Genomic DNA, 20,340 nt, shown 5'->3' on the forward strand with positions numbered 1-20,340 from the left:
GCAGTTATCAAACCATTTTTAAGGATAAAATATGAAATGCCAGACTGATAATGACTATGACTGAAATCGTATCGATCCCAGCTAAGTTTTTTATCGCCTCAGTTTTTGTAGCATCCTGTCCATAGCAGTGAGCAGGGTCCTAATTCCCTGCATTGTGATATTTCCAGTTATTGACCTGGGAAGAGTTTTAAGATTGTCCTTTCCCCTTATTCTTTTACCCTTTTAAAAAATTAATTAGTTAATTAAGTAGTCTCGTTTACAGTTTAAAAGTTGTCAAGTGACTTATCACAGTTGCGATTCAAGAACTGTTGTAGACGTAGTGGCAATATTTGACCAGCAGGTGGAGCAGGTGAGGCATCAAGGTAGCTCAGGTTCTGCGCGGCTGAACCACCCCAGACTCTGCTCCAGCACTTGTCCCCAGCGAGCAAAATTGGTTTGAGAGAGCAGCAGTATGCTACGCTTGGTTTATGCTAGCGTGTGTCTGCGCAGGGCTTGGAAGGGTAGCGGAACAGTGCAAATGCGCAAGGCGGAGGGAACGTGCCTTAGCGCCTGTGCGCGCCGAGCAGAACACATCTGGATGGGAGGGCAGCTGCTGGAGCAGGTGGGGCCACAGGGAGCTCCGGGGCGGTGTGCGGGGGGCGGGGGGAGTACAGGAATCACAAGGTACAAGTGCCAGTGAGGGGTGGGGTGGGGTGGGGTGGGGGGTGCAGTGAGAAGGCTCCGGGATCGTCTGGACGTGCTGGCGGGTGGGTGGGCACGGCAGCCTGTTGGACGCCAGATGATAAAGGACGTCAAATGATTACCGTTTATTATCAGTAAAATATGTGCACAAACCACAATACAGGGTTGGAGATGCGAACCGACTCGCCAGCAACGCTACAGCCTGCTGGCCACTTGCTCCTCCCTCCAAGGGGCCCGCGCATCCCTTGGCCCCGCCTTATATTTGGGTCACGTCCATTCCTCAAGAAAACTCCACCTCTTAGGCCAAAATTCTCCTTTTAATTGGTTAGCTGACCGGTGACAGGACTCCCTAGCAACTGGTCTTCCCGGGACCCCCTAGCCCGGAGACCGAGGTCCCAAAGCCTGTGCTCCGGCTCCCACAGCGGGGAAACGTCCGGCAGATCCGGAAGAGGGAGAAGTCCAAGGAGAGGGCGGGGGAGCTGGAGGGGGTCTGTCCGTCCAGGGGACGCCCAGGTGGAACCACTGTGAGGGGCAGCGGCGCCCCTTTCTCCTCCCGACCCCCTGGGCCGCCGCCCCCGGCCACACGTCACGCAGCCCCGGCCCGCGTTCGCGCTGTGGGTCTTTAGCGCCTTGTTTTGTTTTCCTGTCCCTGTACCGGTTCATAGGCATCCGCCCCGGAAGTGATGTCACCGGGCGCAAATGGGGCTCCTCGGGGGTCGCCATGGTTTTTTAAAGGGAACTTAGCGCGCTTGGCGCCATGTTGCTTCTGGGCGGAAGTAGCGCATCTAGGACTCTGCCTCTTTAAAGGAACAGTGAGGTTTGCAACCTTGGTAATGCATTTGGGGTTGCCAGCGATTCGACGAAGCCGCACATTTCTTCGCTGAAGCAGGTCAGTACCAGGTTGCGGTGCTAGGTTTCACCGAGATCGTGTGTTGAAGCCGGCAGGTCCTCCAAAGGGTTCCGAGTGCTGTAGCCCTCGATGCATGTGCGGCTGTTTGTGTGTGGGGTGTAGCTTTGCTGACAGAAAGGCTGGTCCCCCGAGAGAAACTTGCGCGCGCGGTTGGCAGCTCTACACTCATCTGTGGGACCAGACAGGCTAGCTCTCTCTGCACCCACATTCACTTGCCCAAGGTAATCCTGGCCAAGGAGATGAAGACTGCGGTTACGAAGAATTCTCGGCAGAGCTGGCGCCAATAACAGTCTCCTCCGTGGGTTCTTCTGACGATTCCCAGGCTGACAGCAGTCGTGGCAATTGGGTTAGAGTACTAATGTGGGACAACTTCCGAGATAACTTAGATTAAGAAAAAACTTACGGGACAGAAAGAATAGCCTTCAGCCCTGCTGCCGTTCGAGTGTTCGCGTGCACGCCAGCTTTCTACTAATATGCACACGTTGTTAACTGATGGACTGGCACAAGGGAACAGAGGTTCTGGGTACCTGACAAGGCGAGGAATTTAACTACTGTGTGCACGGTTTGATTGCTGAAAAGAAAAGGATGAAATTATCTGCTGAGCCAATGCCTAGGTTCGGGTCTTCTCCTAAAGGTCTTGTTGCTTCCCTTTAATAAAGGAGGAAACAGGTTGGGGGAAGTTAAAGAATTTAGTTAGTGTGTTACAGCCAGCATGGGAAGAAGCAGCTGGAATCTGAGTACAGGGGCGTTTAGCCTGCTTTGGTCTGTCCCGTGTTCCACCAGGCATAGCACAGACATGCAGCAGGAATTGTTGGACAAATGGGGCTGACAGGAAGACTAGCCGAGGAAGAGGGTGAACAGAGGAACAGTGTCAGAGCCCAGGATAAAGTCCAAGGCTCACTGTCCTTTCCTACCCTGGAGTCGGTAGAGCTGGACCATCATCCAGTCACAGATATGACCACAACAGTAGACACCGAGTGGCCCCACGTTTTCACCTTTTCATACACATCAGTCCTATTTACCGATGGGTGAGGCACAGAGTTTGGAAAAGGGATTCCCACAGGTCCTTGCTCCCTTCCCATCGACCCACCCACGGGAGGCTTTGAGGCCACCAGGTCTCGCCCTCTGCTTTCTGGGAGCATTGGCCTCTAGTGGTTCAAAGTCTACACAGTAGCTGGACAGCCGCGGCGAACTGGCTGTTCCCATTCTCTGATTCTGGGAGCGCAGCTGATAACTCCTATGCTGCAAACCTTTGCCTAGGACGAAGAACCAGACTGGGTGGAGTCTTCTAGATAGTGACTGACCTTTCCTACGTGACAGAGAAGTGTTTAGAATGACTGCCCAGCATTCCCTGAGGGTCCTAGGTGACTGATGTAGTAGCGCACATCATCAGAGCAAGTGCAGGTTGCAGACCTCCAGGCTAGTTTCTGCGCACACCATCCTTTATGGCCAAACCTCAACCCCACCTACCACTGCACTTTCCTTCCCTGACCTCAAGACCTGGCTCCTGGTTGCTAATCCAGATGGGGGCGCCAGAAGACCACTGGAGGCTGCACAGCAATGACATGCTCCTGACCTTGCCCACCTGCAGGGACTTGGCAGTCTGTCCCCAGAGCTGCGGTCTTGGTGCTGCAAATAAAGGTGTCACATCTCAGGACAAGGAGCTCTTGTCTTCCTGGTTGTTTTTACTGGCTGAGTTCTCAAATTGCCAAGGAACAGGGACTACCAAGAAAAGAACTGCTCCTTCCTTTGTGGCCCACAGGCCAAATCAGCTTAGCCAGAGAGGGGTCCATTAGGCCTGTCCCAGCAGACATCGGGCCTGAAGGACTCCCGGAGGACCCAGGCCGCCCCTGAAAGTTTCCTACCTCCTTACCCAGGGGAGCAAGTGTGAGCTTGGAGCTTCCTGTCCTTTGCTAGGACTCTGACTTTGGGTAAGTCCCTTCCCTGATCCAACCCTCAGCTCTACCTAGAAACTTGGCAAGCTGTTCTCCAACGTTCCTGCTGGTCCTACTTCCCTGTAAGCAGAACTGTCCAGGGAGGGGGATTTCAGTTTTGCATCTCTATCCTTACTAAGGGAACGGGAAACAAGCTGCCTGCTGTTTGTCACACCTGGGATTGCCACCAACCCCTGTGGGCTGGGAACCTTCAGTCAGAGCTGCAGAAGTCACTCCTTTCTTCTCAGCTCATTCCAAGGTCAAGGGGCCTGGATCTCCATCCTGGGTTCCTTAGCTCTGAGGCCAGCATTTCCTCTGGGAATATTTATAATATGGGACCTCTTTTTTACTGTTTAAAAAAGAGGGGCTAGGCTGGTGGTGGTGGTGCACCCCTTTAATCCCAGTACTCGGGAGGCAGAGCCAGGTGGATCTCTGTGAGTTCGAGGCCAGCCTGGTCTACAGAGTGAGTTTCAGGACAGCCAAAGCTACACAGAGAAACTCAGTCTTGATAATAATAATAAAAAAAAAAAGACTAAATAAATAAATAAAAGGTGGGGGGCTGGATTCATTATTGAATAAAAGACTTTTGGGGAGAGACCTTGTATCATAAAATAGATTTTTAAAAAAGACATTTTTATTTTTAATAATGTGTGATTGTCTTGCTGTGTGGTTGTGTGTGTGTGTGTGTGTGTGTGTGTGTGTGTGTGTGTGTGTGTGTACACATGAGTACAGATGCCTTTGGAGGCCAGTGGCATCAGATCTTCCTGAAAGCTGTAGTCACAGGCAGTTGTGAGCTGCCAGGTGTGGGTGCCGGGGCCAAGTTTAGGTGCTTTGCCAAAGCAGTGTGGCTCTCAACCATAAGCTCTCTCCCTAGCCCTGTTAAACAGGTTTTTGTGGGTTTCAGTAACTGGCTTCTTGCTAATTGCAGGTTACCACATGCACACAAGGAGCGCGGCATGACATGGGTTAGACTGGTTGGTTATCTGTGGTGCTGAGGATCAAGTTCAGCCCTTGTTCTTGCTGTGATGATTCTCTACCACTCTAGGGATGGGTAAACTGAGCCCACAGGCTGTGCCCTGGGGACCCATGCTCCATAGCTAGTGCAGTCGTGGAGCTGGGTCGTTTCATCTAAGACCAAGCTTCATTTTTTTTCTCCTTGCCATGGCGTGGGGACAGGTCTTAACCTAGCATGACGTCCCCTCTCCTGCTCTCTCTCCTGTCCTGCGTGGGCACCATGGTTAGTGTCTTCTCGGTGAGTGGCCGTCTTCTGGCCGGCTGAGCCGAGCAAAGAAAATGCAAGCATTCTTCGAGGGGAGCAGAACATTTGAGGAAAGAGTTGGGGTTTGGGGAAAAGGTGAATGGAGAGTGGTATGAACCCTAGTTCGGGTATTCCGGGTCCAGTGGGTGTCGGTCTTTATGCTCTGGAGTAAAATAGGGCAACAGCCTCCCAGCAGTGGTAGTCTGGCTGTAGGACCCCATCCTCACCAGACAACAGGCCAGCTAAATAAAGGGAAGTATTGAGGCGCAAGGGTGATGCTTTTTCCCCCAGTTATTTTACTTAGTCGTTTATTTTATTTTATTTTTTGAGACAAGGTTTCTCTGTGTAGCCCTGGCTGTCCTGAAACTCTCTATGTGGACAGGCTGGCCTCAGACTCACAGAGATTTACCTGCCTTTGCCTGCTAAGTACTGGGACTAAAGGCATGCAACATCATACCTATTTCTCACACACACACACATTCTTTTAACGTGTATGGGTATTTTCCCTGAATATGTATCTGGATGACACATGTGTACTTCTGGTGCAGGCCAGAGAGGATGTTGGATCCCCTAGGACTAGATACAGATGGTAGTGAGCCGCCATGTTGGTGCTGGGAATCAGGCCTGAGGCCTGAGGAAGAGTAACCACTGACTGAGCTCTCTCCAGTCCTGTGGCTGACCTATTTATTTATTTAGGTTTTTCTTTCTTTCTTTCTTAATTTTTAGGTTATATGCTGTAGTGTCAGGTCCCCTGGAACTGGCATTACAGATGGTTGTGAGCTGCCATGTGGTTCCTGGGAATTGAACCCAGGTCCTCTGGAAGAGCAGCCAGTGCTCTTTACCACTGAGCCATCTCGCCTACTTTGGTTTTTCAAGACAGGGTTTCTCTATGTAGCCTTGGCTGTCCTAGAACTCCACTCTGTAGACCAGGCTGGCCTGTCTCTACCTCCCAAGTACTGGGATTAAAGGCATGCCCCACCACCACACAGCGAAAGACAGAGTTCTGTTTTGTTTGTTTGGTTTTGTTTTTTCAAGAGACTTTATTTTTTTTGAAGCCAGGCTTATAGGCTGGGCATGGAAGCTCATGCCCATTATCACATTTGGGGATTTGAGGGAGTCAGTGAGTTCCAGAACATCATAGGGTACAGGGTGAGTAAGACTATCTCAGAATAGCCAAGTAAATACATAGATAAATAAACCCCCACCAGAGGATGAGGGGGGGGGAAGGTTGCTCTTGTCTATGTTGCCAGGAAGCTGACGTAGGTTGTTTATCCGGGTGAGTGCTATGTGTTTTCAGGCTGGTGACCAGCTTCTCACAGCCAGGTGCCAGAGGTACACGTGTGACCCTAGCAAGCACTTCGTCACAAGGGACCTTTTAGTTCTGCGAATCTCAAAACAGAGATCATTAGTCCACGGGGCTGCTGTCGTGCTGACAGCAGATCATTGCCCACGTGCGGTTTCTGGAATTCTACACAATGGTCATGTCAGGTGTGTGGCTGCTCCAGGCCCTCACTGCTTGCCAGACTCCTTCACAGTCAGCCTCCGTGCACACCAGGGCACATAGTGCACACCCATGCGGATGCACAGCTAGTCATGGTGAATGGCATGGGGTGCATGCCAGGCATCGGGCAGAGCTGGCGCATGTGTGGGTCAGGTCATGTTTAAAGCAAAGAACCTGTGTGTCCTAAAGGAAGGGGACCATGGAGGCCGCGGAGCCGGGGCTCAGCCAACTCCAGAGGCCAGGCTGAGGTGGCTCCGCGCTGACGTCAACACTCTCGTGACAACACAGCCTACTGGACAAGCGTGTCCAGTGCGGGTCAGCAGCCAGGGCACAACTGACATCAGCACCACGTTATTCAAACATGCCAAGTGTCCAAGTGTCCAAGGGTCGTCCACAGCTTCCTGGTGAGGCCCGTGGCCATTCGCTGTCCAGGCTCAGGGAGGTGTGTGTCAGGGAGGCACCTGCTGCCAGTGCCTGGCCTGACACTGAGGCGGTCTCAGACCGTGGATGCTTAGGAATCAGAGTTTGTAGGAAGGTGTCGTAAAGGTCACATGGTGCCCCTCTGATCCCTGCCCTGGTAAAGTTGTCCCCTTAGTGTACCCGAGCACCTGCTCTGCCCCCATGGCAGCCCTTTTCTGGTGGTTGGTTTGTTTGTGACAGATTATCTCTGGGTGGCCCTGACTAGCCTGGAATTGCTGTGTAGACTAGGTTGACTTTGAACTCACAGAGATCCACCTGCTTTGCCTCCCAAGTGCTGGGATTAAAGGTGTGTGCACCACCACACTTGGCTCTAATGTATTTATTTACTTATGTATTTTTTGTTTATGTGTTTGAGTGTTTTGCATGCATGCATATCTGTCTTAGTCAGGGTTTCTATTGCTGTGAGGGAACACCATGAGCAAAAAGCCAGTTGAGGAGGAAAGGGTTTATTGGGCTTACACTTCCACATTGCTGTTCATCACTGAAGGAAGTCAGGACAGGAACTCAAACAGGGCAGGACCCTGCAGGTAGGAGCTGATGCAGAGGCCATGGAGGGAGCTGCTTCCTGGCTTACTCAGCCTGCTTCTTATAGAACCCAGGAGCACCCACAATGGACTGGGCCCTCCCACATGAATCACTAATTAAGAAAACATCCACTCAGGAGGCAGAGGCAGGTAGATCTCTGTGAGTTTGAGGCCAACCTGGTCTACAGAGAGAGTTCCAGGACAGCCAGGGCTACATGGAGAAATCTTATCTAGAAAGAAAGAAAGAAAAAAAGAAAATACCCTACCGGCGTGCCTATAGCCTGATGGAATTGAGGCTCCCTCCTCTCCAGTGACTCTAGCTTATGTCAAGTTAACAAAATTGGCCAGCACAGTGTCTGGGCACCATGTGCATGCAGTGTCCACAGATAACAGAAGAGGACTCTAGTCCTCAGGAACCAGAGTTACAGAAGATTGTGAGCCTCCATGTGGGTGCTAGGAACTAACTCCAGGTCCTCTGGAAGAGCAGCCAGTGCTCTGAGACAGCTCTCCAGCCACCATCACCACCCCTTTTTTAAAAATTTATTTTGTGGTTTTGCTCTTTATTTTTTTAGACAGGGTCTCACTTTGTAGCCCTGGCTGTCCTGGAACTCACTCTGTAGACCAGACTGGCCTTGAACTCATAGAGATCTGCCTGCTTCTGCCTCCCAAACTGATATTAAAGGCACAAGCCACCACCACTTGGCCATTTGTAATTTTTACTTGTGTATGTGTGTGTGTGTGTGTGTGTGTGTGTGTGTGTGTGTGTGTGTGTGTGTTGTGGTGTGTGTGTGTGTTTAGGTTTGTGTCAGAGACCAGGAGAAGGTGTCAGCTCCCCTGGAGCTGGAGTTACAGGTGTTTGTGAGCCATCTGACTTGGATGCTAGAAACCAAACTTAGATCCTCAGAAAGAGCAGCATGCACTCTTAACCCCTGAGCGGTCTCTCCAGGCCCCTACCCCACCCTACTTCTCCAACCTGTAGATTTTACATTCCGTCAGATTCTTCATGATTTTGAGTAAATGTTCAGACTTGTGCTGTTCTCACCACAATCCAGTTGGGACCAAAGTCACTCAGGCCCGTGGATATCATTCCTCACTTGCACGCCTCTGTCTCACTCCCACTCCAAGTTCGAAGCCTTGCTTTGGATAGAGCCCGGATCCACTACTACCACACAAGTGCTCTACCCAGAAACCACGTCTCCAGCACTGTGCTCCTTAAGTTTTTTTTTTTCCCCCAAAGTATCAGGAGACTTGGAAGATGGCCCAGTTGGTAAAGTACTCGGTGTGTAAGCCTGAGGCCCCGAGTTTGATTCCCAGGACTGGTGAAAGAATAAACCTGGCACACCTGTAGTGCCTCCTGGGGAGACAGAGACAAGGTGGATGGCTCCTGAGGAATGAGACCCAGGGTTAACCTCTGGGCCGCCCCCCACCACAGCCACGCACTGCTCCTGGGCACTCGTAAACATGCACACTGAACACACAATCACAAATCAAACTATGTGCAAATCTGTAAGTCCCCAAAGCCAGTGTTTATAATTCAGTAGAGCCTCTTGCGACATTCTTGAGCATACCCATTCATTCGTAATAAGCAGCCTGCATGGAACTCTTCTGAGAAGAGTGAGTCGCAGGCCTCCAGATTTAGTTAAATAACCCCGGCTCTCAATGACACGGTTCAGATGTCAGTAAGCATATAATTGTCGCTGTGTATGTGGACTTTGTAGTTCGTCCCATCCCCCCCCCCCCCCCCCCCCCCCCCCGATCTCGATGGGAACGGCGGGTTGTGGAATGACAGGTTGCATGTAAGTGGCAACCAGTCCCGTCGTGTCCCGGCCTCCCGTGTCGGACACGTGTTGCTGAGTCACTGTATTCCTCCAGGGACAGGCAGTGAAGCATGCTGTCACCAAGTGATGAAACCAGATAACCCACGTAGCATCTCACAAAGTGGATCAGCAGAAGAGAGTTAGCCCGCAGAGACACAAGTGCAGTCGAGCAAGGGACCCGGACACGGCAGTCACATCTGCTGACCCTGCAGGGGCACTGTAGCTGTCCCTTATTGATGTAACCAACCGTCTTATTAAATAAGAAACACAGAAACAATGCAAAAGAGAAAGCTGAGAGGTCAGAGCTCAGAGCTAAAATCTCACCCTTCCGCCTGCGGTGTCCCAGCTTCCCGAATCAGGGTTCTATTTCCTGTCTGTTCGTCTATTTAAAGTATTTTGTTCTGCCTTCTCATTGGTTGTAAACCCAAACACGTGACTGCCTCGTCACTGTCTGAATGTACAGCCCCCTAGGTCTTAAAGGCATATGTCTCCAATGCTGGCTATATCCCTGAACACACAGATATCTATGGGATTAAAGGCGTGTGCCACCACCGCCACACTCTTGCTATGGCTCTAATAGCTCTGACCCCCGGGCAACTTTATTTATTAACATACAATCAAAATCACATTTCAGTACAATTAGATTACCACCACATTTCCCCTTTCCTATTTTAATAAAAAGAAAAAAAAAAGCAAAAGGTTATAACTAACAAAAGAAAAACTATATACAAAAGTACAATAACTATATACAATATATACAAGTAATAAATACCTAAACAGGTATTTGACAAATCAGAGAAAATAATTCCATTATCTATCCTATTTTGGTAATTCCAAGATGTATCTAATGTACTTTCTATCCTAATTAATTTTCAACTATAACTAACTAATCTTCAACTCCCTCAGAGACCCAAGAAGGGAATAATATTAGCTAACAAAAATAAAAAACAGGAAGTGCATGCAAGCAACTTCCAAAAAATTTTGTGAGTTGACAGAAACAGCCAGCTGCCTGGGCAGTCACCTGAGGTTTCTCCGCAGTGTTGGGGCATCATCTTCAGCCTATAGGCTTAGTGTATCTGACAGACTCATTTGTGAAGTAGGATGTACACAAGGTCAACAGTTCAACCTCACATTGGGTGAGAGCAGTCCACGTACCAGAAACACCTGAATTCCACTAGTGTCCTGTCATGATTCAGGATTTTAAATTCTGGAAATTGTTGACAGTTTTTTAATTCAGCTGTCCATTCTTCTTGGCTGTGTATATATGGCTTCATCTCAGCATCCTCTTCTTCTCCACATCCCTCTATTAAATGCCAGTCTACTTTCGAGAGGCATGAGCTTTCAGCTGCTGTTCCATTGTACAACAGAAGCCATCCGCCCTCTGCCTGTTAAGCTGCCTTCGAAGAAAAGGGCACCGTACCTTTTCCGGATGCAAAGGCCACTTCAGGGATGGGGCCATATTGTCCTGGCCTCAGAAGATGCCTTTTGATAAAGCCATAACCACACTTGTTTTGGCAAGAATCAGTAGTCCCTTGTTTCGTGTTCTGTCTGTCCATTTTGTCCTGTTGATTTGAGGATACTTTGTTGTCCAGTGGCTAACTTTTGCCACAAGGAAAGTTGACTCCATATGCAGTTTCTTCAATGCCCATATTTTCTCTGAAGTAGATTAGTACTGCCAGGAGCCGACATGTCTCAAAAAAGAAAAATTTTCTAAGTTATTAAAACATTTTAAATGCCATATTCTGTAGATCTCTGAAGGGTTTGAAGATGACCTGTCTAAAACATCTCTGCTCAATTTTTAAAACATATCTAATATGACTACAAGTTCTATGATAATGTCTAACTACTAGCTTTCATTTCTTTATATCCTAATAGTTGATAATAATAACATTCAAGGATCAGAAATTTGTATTACATTGTTAAATGAATGGTATAAATACAATTAGAAATATACATATAGCATTTTCTAACAATATCAGTTTCAAATTTGTATACAATATAAAACAATCCAATCCAATGTAAAGTATTTAAAATTAGTAATTGTCTTTTTTTTCTTTTCTTTCTTTCTTTCTTTTTCTTTTCTTTTTTTTTTTAACAAGAACCTTAAATCTAATCTCCTTTGCTTAGCCTTTTTCCTAACCCTTGACAATAACTTGTAACCAACCCCCCTAAACACTGAAAATTATCCCAGACCCAAAACCCATTAAAAAGACCAAAAAACCACCCACCCCACACCACCTCTTTGGGAATGTGGGCGACATAGTCTTAAAATTGCTTCCTGCTGGGTATGGGCGAAGTTTTCTTTATCCTGAAAGAAAAATTTTAGGTTAATTGTCAAATTCTAGGAGAGGTAACTATATCCTTCATTATCCAGTCTGTGTATAATGCCAGAGTTCAGGGTTTATCTCAAGTCCTTATTCAAGTAGTCTTTGCCAAAATTCTGGTGCAATTATGGTAACGTCCGCACCTGTGTCTACCAGACCAGACAACAAAACACCATTTATTTTTATCATTAATTTTGGTCTTTGTTCATTAATAGAAGTTTGCCAAAAAATTTTCTTTATGTTTTCTCCTGAATTTTCTATTCTCTCTGTTTCATCAACCTGACCAGCATGATTTATTCCAATAGGCATTTGGTTATTTAATCGCTCTCCAGAGCAGGGATTTCCTCTATGGCTGCAGGAAAGGTTTGAACTGGATTTGCACTGGGGGCCTGCACGAGGCCCCTCTGGGAGTTTCCCGAAGACTGAGGCAAAGGATTACCCTGTCTGTCCTTTGTTGATCTACATTGGTTGGTCCAGTGTTTTCCCTTACCACACCTTCTGCATACTCCAGAAGGAAGGGGCATTCTGTTGCCATTGTTCCTTGAAGAAACATTGTTTCTGGAAATGACCTGTCTACAGTCCCTTTTCAAATGTCCTTGCTTTCCACATCCAAAACATCTAACATTCCTCAGACCTTTTGAAATTACTTCTCCTACCTACGTATCATCATGCTCATCAACCTCAACATTAATTGTTTCTCTAATACAATCTTCCATAGGTGCAGATCTTGCCCTTAATGGCCTGATTATTCTTTTGCATGCTGCATTCGCATTCTCAAAGGCCAAAGATTCAATTATTGCCTTACCAGCTTCTGAATCCGAGACCATTCTCTTTACTGCTGAAGCCAGTCTTTGTAAAAAATCTGTAAAAGACTCTTTTGGGCCTTGCCTCACCTTTGTAAATGACTCAGATTTTTTTCCTGGTTCCTCAACTCTGTCCCATGCTTTCAAGGCTGCCGTTCGACATAAAATTAGGGTTTGGACATCATATAAACATTGTGTTTGTGCTGAAGCATATTGGCCTTCTCCAATAAGCTGATCCTGGCAAACTTGTATTCCTTTATCCCTCCATTGTTTTTCTATGTTTTTAGCCTCCTCCTTAAACCAAGTCAGAAATTGAAGTCTCTGGCTGGGTTCCAGAACACCTTGTGCCAGGTCCCTGTTGGAAAACTTCCATCTGCAGGGAGGAAAACTTCCAAAATGCTCACTGATGGAGAGAGAGGTCCCAGAGAAGGGCCTGGAACCTGCCAATCAGGGCTCCACTGCTGAGCTGCACACCGGGCCCTTACGTTTTGTTGTTGTTTGTTTGTTTGTTGTTTGTTTGTGACAGGGTCTTACTAAGTAGCTTGGGTTTCATCGAAACCCATATAATGATTCTGGGGCTGGCAAGATAGCTGAGTAATGACATCTGCTGCCAACATGGATGACCCGAGTTTTATCTTCAGAACCTACATGATGAAAAGAGAAAACTGACCCCCGAAAGTTGTCATCTGATGTCCACATGTGAGCTGTGGTACACTTAAATACACACCAACATGGATGATAAATAAATGAGTAAATAAATGTGAATCATACTTAAAAATACAAACTCATGATCCTCCTGCCTCCAACTTCTATCTATATAAAATCTCTCAAACAAACCAAATAATCCCTTCCTGTCCCCGTCCACATCTGGTAAGCAGTCACCTCTGCATTGGCTGGGTTCTAGATTCATCGTATGAAAGGGATCATGCAATGTGTGGTCTTGTGTGACTGGTGTCTTTCACTCAGTGTAACTGGATTTTTCTTTGGGGTGCCAGCTTATAAATAATGACACAGAGCCCTATTATTAATTGTGAGAGCTCAGCCTTAGCTTAGGCTTGTCCCATTAGCTCTTATACATTAAATTAACCTGCTTTTATTAATCTGCATTTTTGCCATGTGGCTTTTTACCTTTCTTTTCATATTGCCCATGCTGCTTCCTCTGCATATGGCTGGTGATCCACCTTTCTTCTTCCCAGAGGCCTCTCTGTCCCCAGAAGTCCTGCCTAACCTCTTCCTGCCTAGCTATTGGCCATTCAGCTCCTTATTAAACCACTCAGAAGGCACCGTGGCAAAGGCACATTTCACAGTGTAAACAATTACTCCACAACAACCTAGCACAGCATAGGTTCATACAAATTAGAGCGTGTGGCAGTCAACTTCACTGTGTCTCGTGTGACTGCAGTTTACTTAGCCGTTGATGAACATTTGGGGTTTTCTACATGTCTTTAAAAAGATATAGCTGGGTGGTGGACCCCTTTAAACCCAGCACTCGGGAGGCAGAAGCAGGTGGATCTTTGTGAGTTTGAGGCCAGCCTGGTCTACGGAGCGTGATCCAGGAAAGGCACAAAGCTACACGGAGAAACCCTGGCTCGAAAAACAAAAAAAAAAAACAAAAAAAAAAAACAAAAAAAAAAAGATATATTTGCTAGGCAGTGGTGGTACACACCTTTAATCCCAGCACTCTGGAGGCAGAGGCAGGTGGATTTTTATGAGTTCGAGGCCAGCCTGGTCTACAGAGCGAGTTCCAGGAAAGGCGCAAAGCTACACAAAGAAACCCTGTCTCAAAAAAAAATTATGCAAAACAATTTGTAATGCGATGTGTGCAAGCATGCGCATGCATACTCGTGTGCATGCGTGTGTGTGTGTGTGTGTGTGTGTGTGTGTGTGTGTGTGAGAGAGAGAGAGAGAGAGAGAGAGAGAGAGAGAGAGAGAGAGAGAGAGAGACAGGCTTTTACTATGTTATAGTACTGGCTGGCCTGAAGCTTGCTATGTAGACAGGGTGGACTCATAATTATGTCAATCCCTCTGCCTCTTCCTCCCCGTGTTTTGTGATTATATGCCCATGCCAGCACACCTGGCTCAGTTTTGTTTTGTTTTTCAAGACAAGATTTCTCTGTGTAGCCCTGGCTGCCTTGGAAGTCGCTCTGTAGACCAGGCTGGCCTCGAACTCATAGAGATCCATCCTCCTGGCTCTTCCTCCTGAGTGCTGGAACTAAAGGCATGCGCCACTACTGCCTGGCTTTTGGCTCAGTTTTTTGCCTTTTAAAATCCTGCCTTTCCTCCAGTGCTCAGAACACAGGCCAGTTGCTCCGGGGCCCTTGTCTCCTGGTATTGCAGCTCATTAACAGGCTGAGTAAACACCTTTTGCCTGAGGGTGAACTTGGGCGTCATTTCGGGCTAGTGTTAGTGTCCAGTTGATCCAGCAGCATCGTTGAAGCTTGCGTCTTTGCCCATTGAATGGTCTTGGCCTCTCTAGGAACAATCACCCATAAACACGAGAGTCCATTTGGGAATTGTCGGTTCCCATGCAATGCTCTGCATGCCTGTCCTTCAGCCAGTCCCCTCTCAGTTTATTACTGTTATTTTATCTTTTGATTCCTTCAGCTCTGCTCTATAGTGAGCTTTGAAATTGTGTGCTGTGATGCAGTCAACCGTTTCAGAGTTGTCTGTTAGGTTTTATGTTTGCTGGTGGTTTTTCGGTTTAAGGTTTTTTGTTTTGTTTTTTACTTTTATTTATTTTAGACAGATCTTATTTTACAGCTCAAGCTGGCCTAGAACTTCATGATCCTGTCTCTGCCTCTCAAGGGCTGGGGCTATAGACAAGCACCACCACATAGCTGCCCCCCAGCCTTTCTTTTTCTTTACATTTTATTACAGATGGTTGTGAGCCACCATGTAGGTGCTGGGAATTGAACTCAGGAGCTCTGGAAGAGCAGTCGGTGCTCTTAACCTCTGAGCCATCTCTCCAGCCCCTCTTTTTCTTTACATTTTATTGATGGAAGAAGCGGAGTTGCTTGCTTATAGTTTGTCCGTCTGGGTTTGTGAGTTGTAGCTCTGTTGTCACTCACCAGGTTCTTCAGTCTCGTGTAACAATACAATGGTGGGTTAGGTTCACTGTGGGAGGAGGAATGCTGGGCGTGCGTGTGTGCGTGCGTGCGTGCGTGCGTGCGTGTTTCCAGAACTGGAATGAACATGAGTCTGGGTTGATGCTCTCTGTGTTATTAACCTGTCAGTGACTGTCACCTGGGTCACTTTGCCCTTGGAGGCGATTTGAATTTTAAAGGGTCACTGTGTGTGATTGAGGTGACTAAGGGGAAGAGCCAGGCAGTAAAGCACCTGGCACCAGCCTGGTGCACGGTGACACTTTATTGTTGTTGTTAGAACTGTGCGTGGGACTCAAGTCCCTAGCTTGGAGCCATTTTCTGGCCTAGGCTGTCTGCCCTTCTCCTCTACCCCTGGAGGGGAAGTCTACAGAGCCTGTGGATCTGGGAGGCATGTTCAGGAGCTCAGCAGCCATCTCAGTGCACCTGGTGTGGCCGCTCTGGGGAAGGAAGGCTGGAGCCTCACTCACCCGGTGTTTGCACCAGACTGTAAGTGTCCAGCATGGCGCTCTACCACATGCACGGCCCTGGGGTCCCTGGGGTCTGGCTGGGTCCTGCCTCTAAAGCTATGCATGAGCCTGCTCTTCCAGAAGCCTCCCCAGCAAGCTGTGCTGTCACCACCCTTGGGCCTGCTTCTCTCGTCTGGAACTCAGCCCTGCATGGATACTGGGTTTGTCGGCTGCAGCCCGCCCACCCATGGTCCCAGCCCAGCTGATAGTACACAGTGGGTGCACAATACATCTTGGTTGGCTGATTGTGTTATGCACAGCTCAAGAACACCACCATTCTCTGATTTATCCAAGTACTGACTGCCATTTGCAAGGGCATCCTCTTGAGTCCTCCAAGTTTGTGGAGTTCCGATTATCTCTCCTTCTCCAACCCATTTGACTCCACTCATTTCTGTTCATCTGTAAGTTTGTGCCCTTGTGCCCTGCACCTTCCACACCTCCCCACCACAACCTCCCTTCCCTCATGCCAGCCTGTCCCTCAACACTCTGTCAGGCTGCCTTCATTCATTCATTCATTCATTCATTCATTTTCTTCTCTCTCTCTGCTCCACCCCCAGTCCAATAGTCATTCCACACACTTGGCTTCATGCCGTTGTCCACAGGGAGAGGTTTGGCTGCTAGAGGGATGAATTTGGGAAATGATAATAAGCTGGAGCTGTGAGTTATGGACAGGCTCAAATTCAGAACAGATACGGTGTGAAGTATGCAATTGTTAGAATCAGTCAAGAACCAAAAAAAGAGCCAGAAATGAAAGTCAAGGCCTGAGAGGTGGCTCATCAGCTGCAGGTACCTGGCACCAATCCTGATGACTTGAGTTGGGTGCCTGGGGCTCACACAGTAGGAGCTGAGAAGATTCCTGCAAGTTGTCCCCTGACCTCCACACACCTGCTGTGACAGGCATGTGTACCCCCACAAAATGAATAAACTATAATTTAAAAAATAATAAGCCAGGTGTGGTGGTGCACACCTTTAATCCCAACACTTGGGAGGCAGAGGCATGTGGATCTCTGTGAGTTCCAGATCAGCCTGATCTACAAATCGAGTTCCAGGACAGCCAGGGCTACACAGAGAAACTCTGTCTCAAAAACAAAACAAAAAACTCTAAAACCCAATCAATCAAATAAAGTGATCTCTGTACAAATCAGAAAACCAAATATAAACTGGGAAGTAGAAAAGCAAAAAGCGAGAGTTGGAGGCAGAGTCACGGCCCCCATGGGAAAGAGGCTCTGTGAGTACCTCAGTGACTTCTTTCCACAGCTTCCTTCCTACACACATGTGATCATAGAACTGAACATGCTTGCATACATACATGCATATTTGGGGATTTTTATTTATTTATTATTTTTTAAAGACCTGGTGTCATGTGGCACAGGCTGGCCTCAAGCTCGCTGTGTCGCTGTGAGTGACCTTCTGATCCCCTGCTTCCACCTCTTATGTGCTGGGATGACAGGCCCAAGTCACCATGCCTGGTAATGAAGTGTTGGAGAACAAATCCAGGGCTTCCTGTGGGGGCGGGGGGCAAGCATCCTACCCACTGGGCTCCAGCCCCTGCCCTCGGGTATTTAAAAAATACTGTAATACTTAGCACACTCTGTTTTGCAGACTTTTATTGATATTGGTATATTGTATCACTAACATTCTTCTAGATTATGATTGTCTCCAACATTTTTCAATCATGAAAATAAGCCATTTAGGGTTGGGGATTTAGCTCAGTGGTAGAGCGCTTGCCTAGCAAGCACAAGGCCCTGGGTTCGAGCTCAGCTCAAAAAAAAAAAGCTATTTAGCTGGACATAGTGATTTACATCTATATTCCCAGCACTTGGGAAGCTGAGGTTGGAGGATTGCTGTGAGTTCCAGGCCAGCCAGAACTACAAAGGGAGACCCTGTCTCAAAACACAATAGCAACAAGAAAAATAAAATATTTAGCCAAGCTTGATGGCTCATACCTGTAATCCCAGGATTTGGGAGACTGAGGCAGGAGAATTACCATAAGAGCCAGCCTGGACTATAGAGTAAGAATTCTGTCTAAAAAAAGAAACAAAGAAAGAAAAGAAAAATTGTTTTATAAAATTTGAAAAACATGCCAGGCTGTGGTGCATACACCTTCAATCCCAGTACTCAGAGGCAGATCTCTGTGAGTTCAAGGCCAGCCAGTGAGTTCTAGTACAACCAGGACTACACAGAGAAACCCTGTCTTGAAAAACGAAACAAACAAAAAAATAAAAAAAAAAAAAAACATGGGAGGCAGAAGCAGGTGGGCCTCTGAGTTCAAAGCTAGCCCTGTCTACATAAAGAGTTCCAGGGTAGCCTGGGCTACATAGTGAGACTTTGTCTCTAAATAAATAAATAAATAAACAAATTGAAAAATAATAATTGTAAAGAAGAAAAATTCAAATTCAATTATCTGCTAACCAACATACCAAAGAAAATCACCCCTGACATTTTGATCATACTGAGGTGGTCTCCTCAGGGCTGTCCTCTTGTAAGCTTGGTGGTCGCCACTGTGGGTGCTAGCCCAGTGAAACCTTCCAGGAGTCAGTGGAGGGGCAAGGCAAAGGGCTGGCAAAGATGCTGTGTGCCAGGTCCCATCTCGTTCCCGTGCCCAGGACTCTCAGGCTGCCGAGAAGCCTTACACACCACACATGACCTAAGGCTTCTCCAGGGCAGGGCCTGGTGCCAAGATTATTGCCACAGCCGCTGTGACAGGATCTGCCGTAGCTTCTCCTCTGAGCCTCTGTGCCTCATGTCTCCATGTGCTGTGTGCAGATGAGCTTACCAGCCCTGGTGGTAGCTATGGGAACTCAGCAGATCTTGACCCACAAGCATGATCTTCGACTAGCCACAGCAGGTGGCCTCCACGCGTGGGGGTTACCTAGCACCGCTCCCTCCTGGGCCTAAGTGAGCAACCCTCTCACCAGAGTCCAAAATTAGCCTGGAGTCAGCAGCCCTGAGTCTCAATCAGTTTGCTGTGTGACCTGGAGTACACTACCCGCATGCCCACTCCAAGCTCTCGTCTGCTCAAGGAACCAGCCAGATCATCCTAAGTGTATGTACACTAGGATGACCTTTGCCAACACAAGTGACCATTGTTCCCGGTACCACCATTGTCCCCTCCTCACATTCCTCTTCCTCAGCCCTTCTGGGATCACCTGTAACCTGGCTGTCAGGGCTGTCTCTCAGGACACACAGAGTCAGCACAGGTACCCTCCACCCTCACAGGCCCCTGTTAGTGTGTGGGAGAAGATAAAAGGGTGATGGAGCCCGGCCGGAAGTCAGCAAGAGCAGTCTGGGAGAGCAGGTTCCAGCCAATCTGGCTACCTGAGCCTGGGTCTCCACCCATGCCAGGAGAGCGGAGGGCGGGGTTGTGACCATAAAGCTGCTGTGGTGTTGCTCACACTCCACACGATTCTCATATTGGACTTACCTTCTCTGTACCCAGCTCACCATGGCCAAACAGCTGCCGGCACGAAGGCTGACTGGGATTGATCACAACCCCTGGTGAGCTGACTTTTGGGTTGGGCGGTGTCTGGGTGTCCCTTCTCCCATGGGCTTACCATCCCTGATTTGTAGTAACTCAGTGTAGCCAGGGTGGGTAGTGACAGCCGCAGCACAGGAGAGACAAGACCCAAGGTAGCAGCAGACCAGCCTTGGGTCTCAGCAGCCCCCTGCTTGGCTGTGGTGCTGAGCAGGAGACACACTGGTTCAAAATGGAGATGATTTTACCTCCTTGAAGGGCCTTGTAGACTAGCAACAGCCTCAAATCAGGCAGCAGGCCATGGCTCCCACAGGTGTTAACTGATCCTCTGCTCCATACCTATGGCTTCCACACATCTGGGGATTCAACCAATTGGAGACCAGAAGCATTTTTTAAAAAAAAAATGCTTCCTTGTGGCTGGAGAGATGGTTCAGCGGGCGTGTCTGTGGTCTGTGCTAGAATGCCTGCATTCAGATCCTAGTACTCATATTTCCACAAAGCTGGGCACAGCCATGCCTGTTTGTAACCCTAGTGCCACCAGAACAGAGACAGGAGGATTGCCGGGGCTTGCTCTTCAGCACCCTAACTCCAGGTCCAGCGAGAGGTCTTATCTCGAGGGAATAAGGAGATAGGCATAGATGAAGATACTTGCCCAGCTCCTCTGGGTTCTACAGGTAGGCTGTAATACAGTGAGGGAATGGACTCGCCAGTGGGAGCAAGAACAAGCAGCCAAGGAGCAAAAGGTCCCCTCCATGTCCTCATACAGGCGGCCAGCAGAAGGTGGGGCCCAGATTAAGGGTGGCTCTTCCAGCCTTGAAAGATCTAGATTAAAGGTGGGTCTTCCCAGGTCAAATGATGTAATTAAGGGAAAACTCCTCACAGGTGTGCCCAGCCACTTGGGTTTTGGTTAATTCCAGATGTAGTCAAGTTGACAACCAAGAATAACCATCACAGTGCAGAAGCATGCACTTGACCCTCCCAGCTACTGGAGAGGCTCTGGGGTCACCTGAACGGAGGAGTTCC

The 20,340-nt window shown here is 48.2% G+C and overlaps 1 protein-coding gene across 6 annotated transcripts in view; it reads left to right on the forward strand.

Annotated features, from left to right (window-relative positions):
* The first annotated feature begins 1,068 nt into the window (after positions 1-1,068).
* Kyat1 (kynurenine aminotransferase 1) overlaps positions 1,069-20,340 on the forward strand; it is a 28,865-nt gene continuing 9,593 nt past the window's right edge. Inside the window, exons 1-3 of one of the 6 annotated variants that reach the window (XM_042274973.2) lie at positions 1,426-1,570; positions 15,614-15,822; positions 19,282-19,340. In XM_042274973.2, coding sequence (XP_042130907.1) covers positions 15,727-15,822; positions 19,282-19,340 — 155 coding nt within the window. In that variant the 5' untranslated portion in view covers positions 1,426-1,570; positions 15,614-15,726. Of the gene's footprint in view, positions 1,571-3,468; positions 3,523-15,613; positions 15,823-19,281; positions 19,341-20,340 lie in introns of those variants that run through there. The other 5 variants (XM_042274972.2, XM_042274974.2, XM_006983410.4 and 2 more) reach the window with 5 other exon arrangements.

The sequence above is a fragment of the Peromyscus maniculatus genome, chromosome 4 (genome assembly GCF_049852395.1).
Source record: "Peromyscus maniculatus bairdii isolate BWxNUB_F1_BW_parent chromosome 4, HU_Pman_BW_mat_3.1, whole genome shotgun sequence".
Taxonomy (NCBI): Eukaryota; Metazoa; Chordata; class Mammalia; order Rodentia; family Cricetidae; genus Peromyscus; species Peromyscus maniculatus.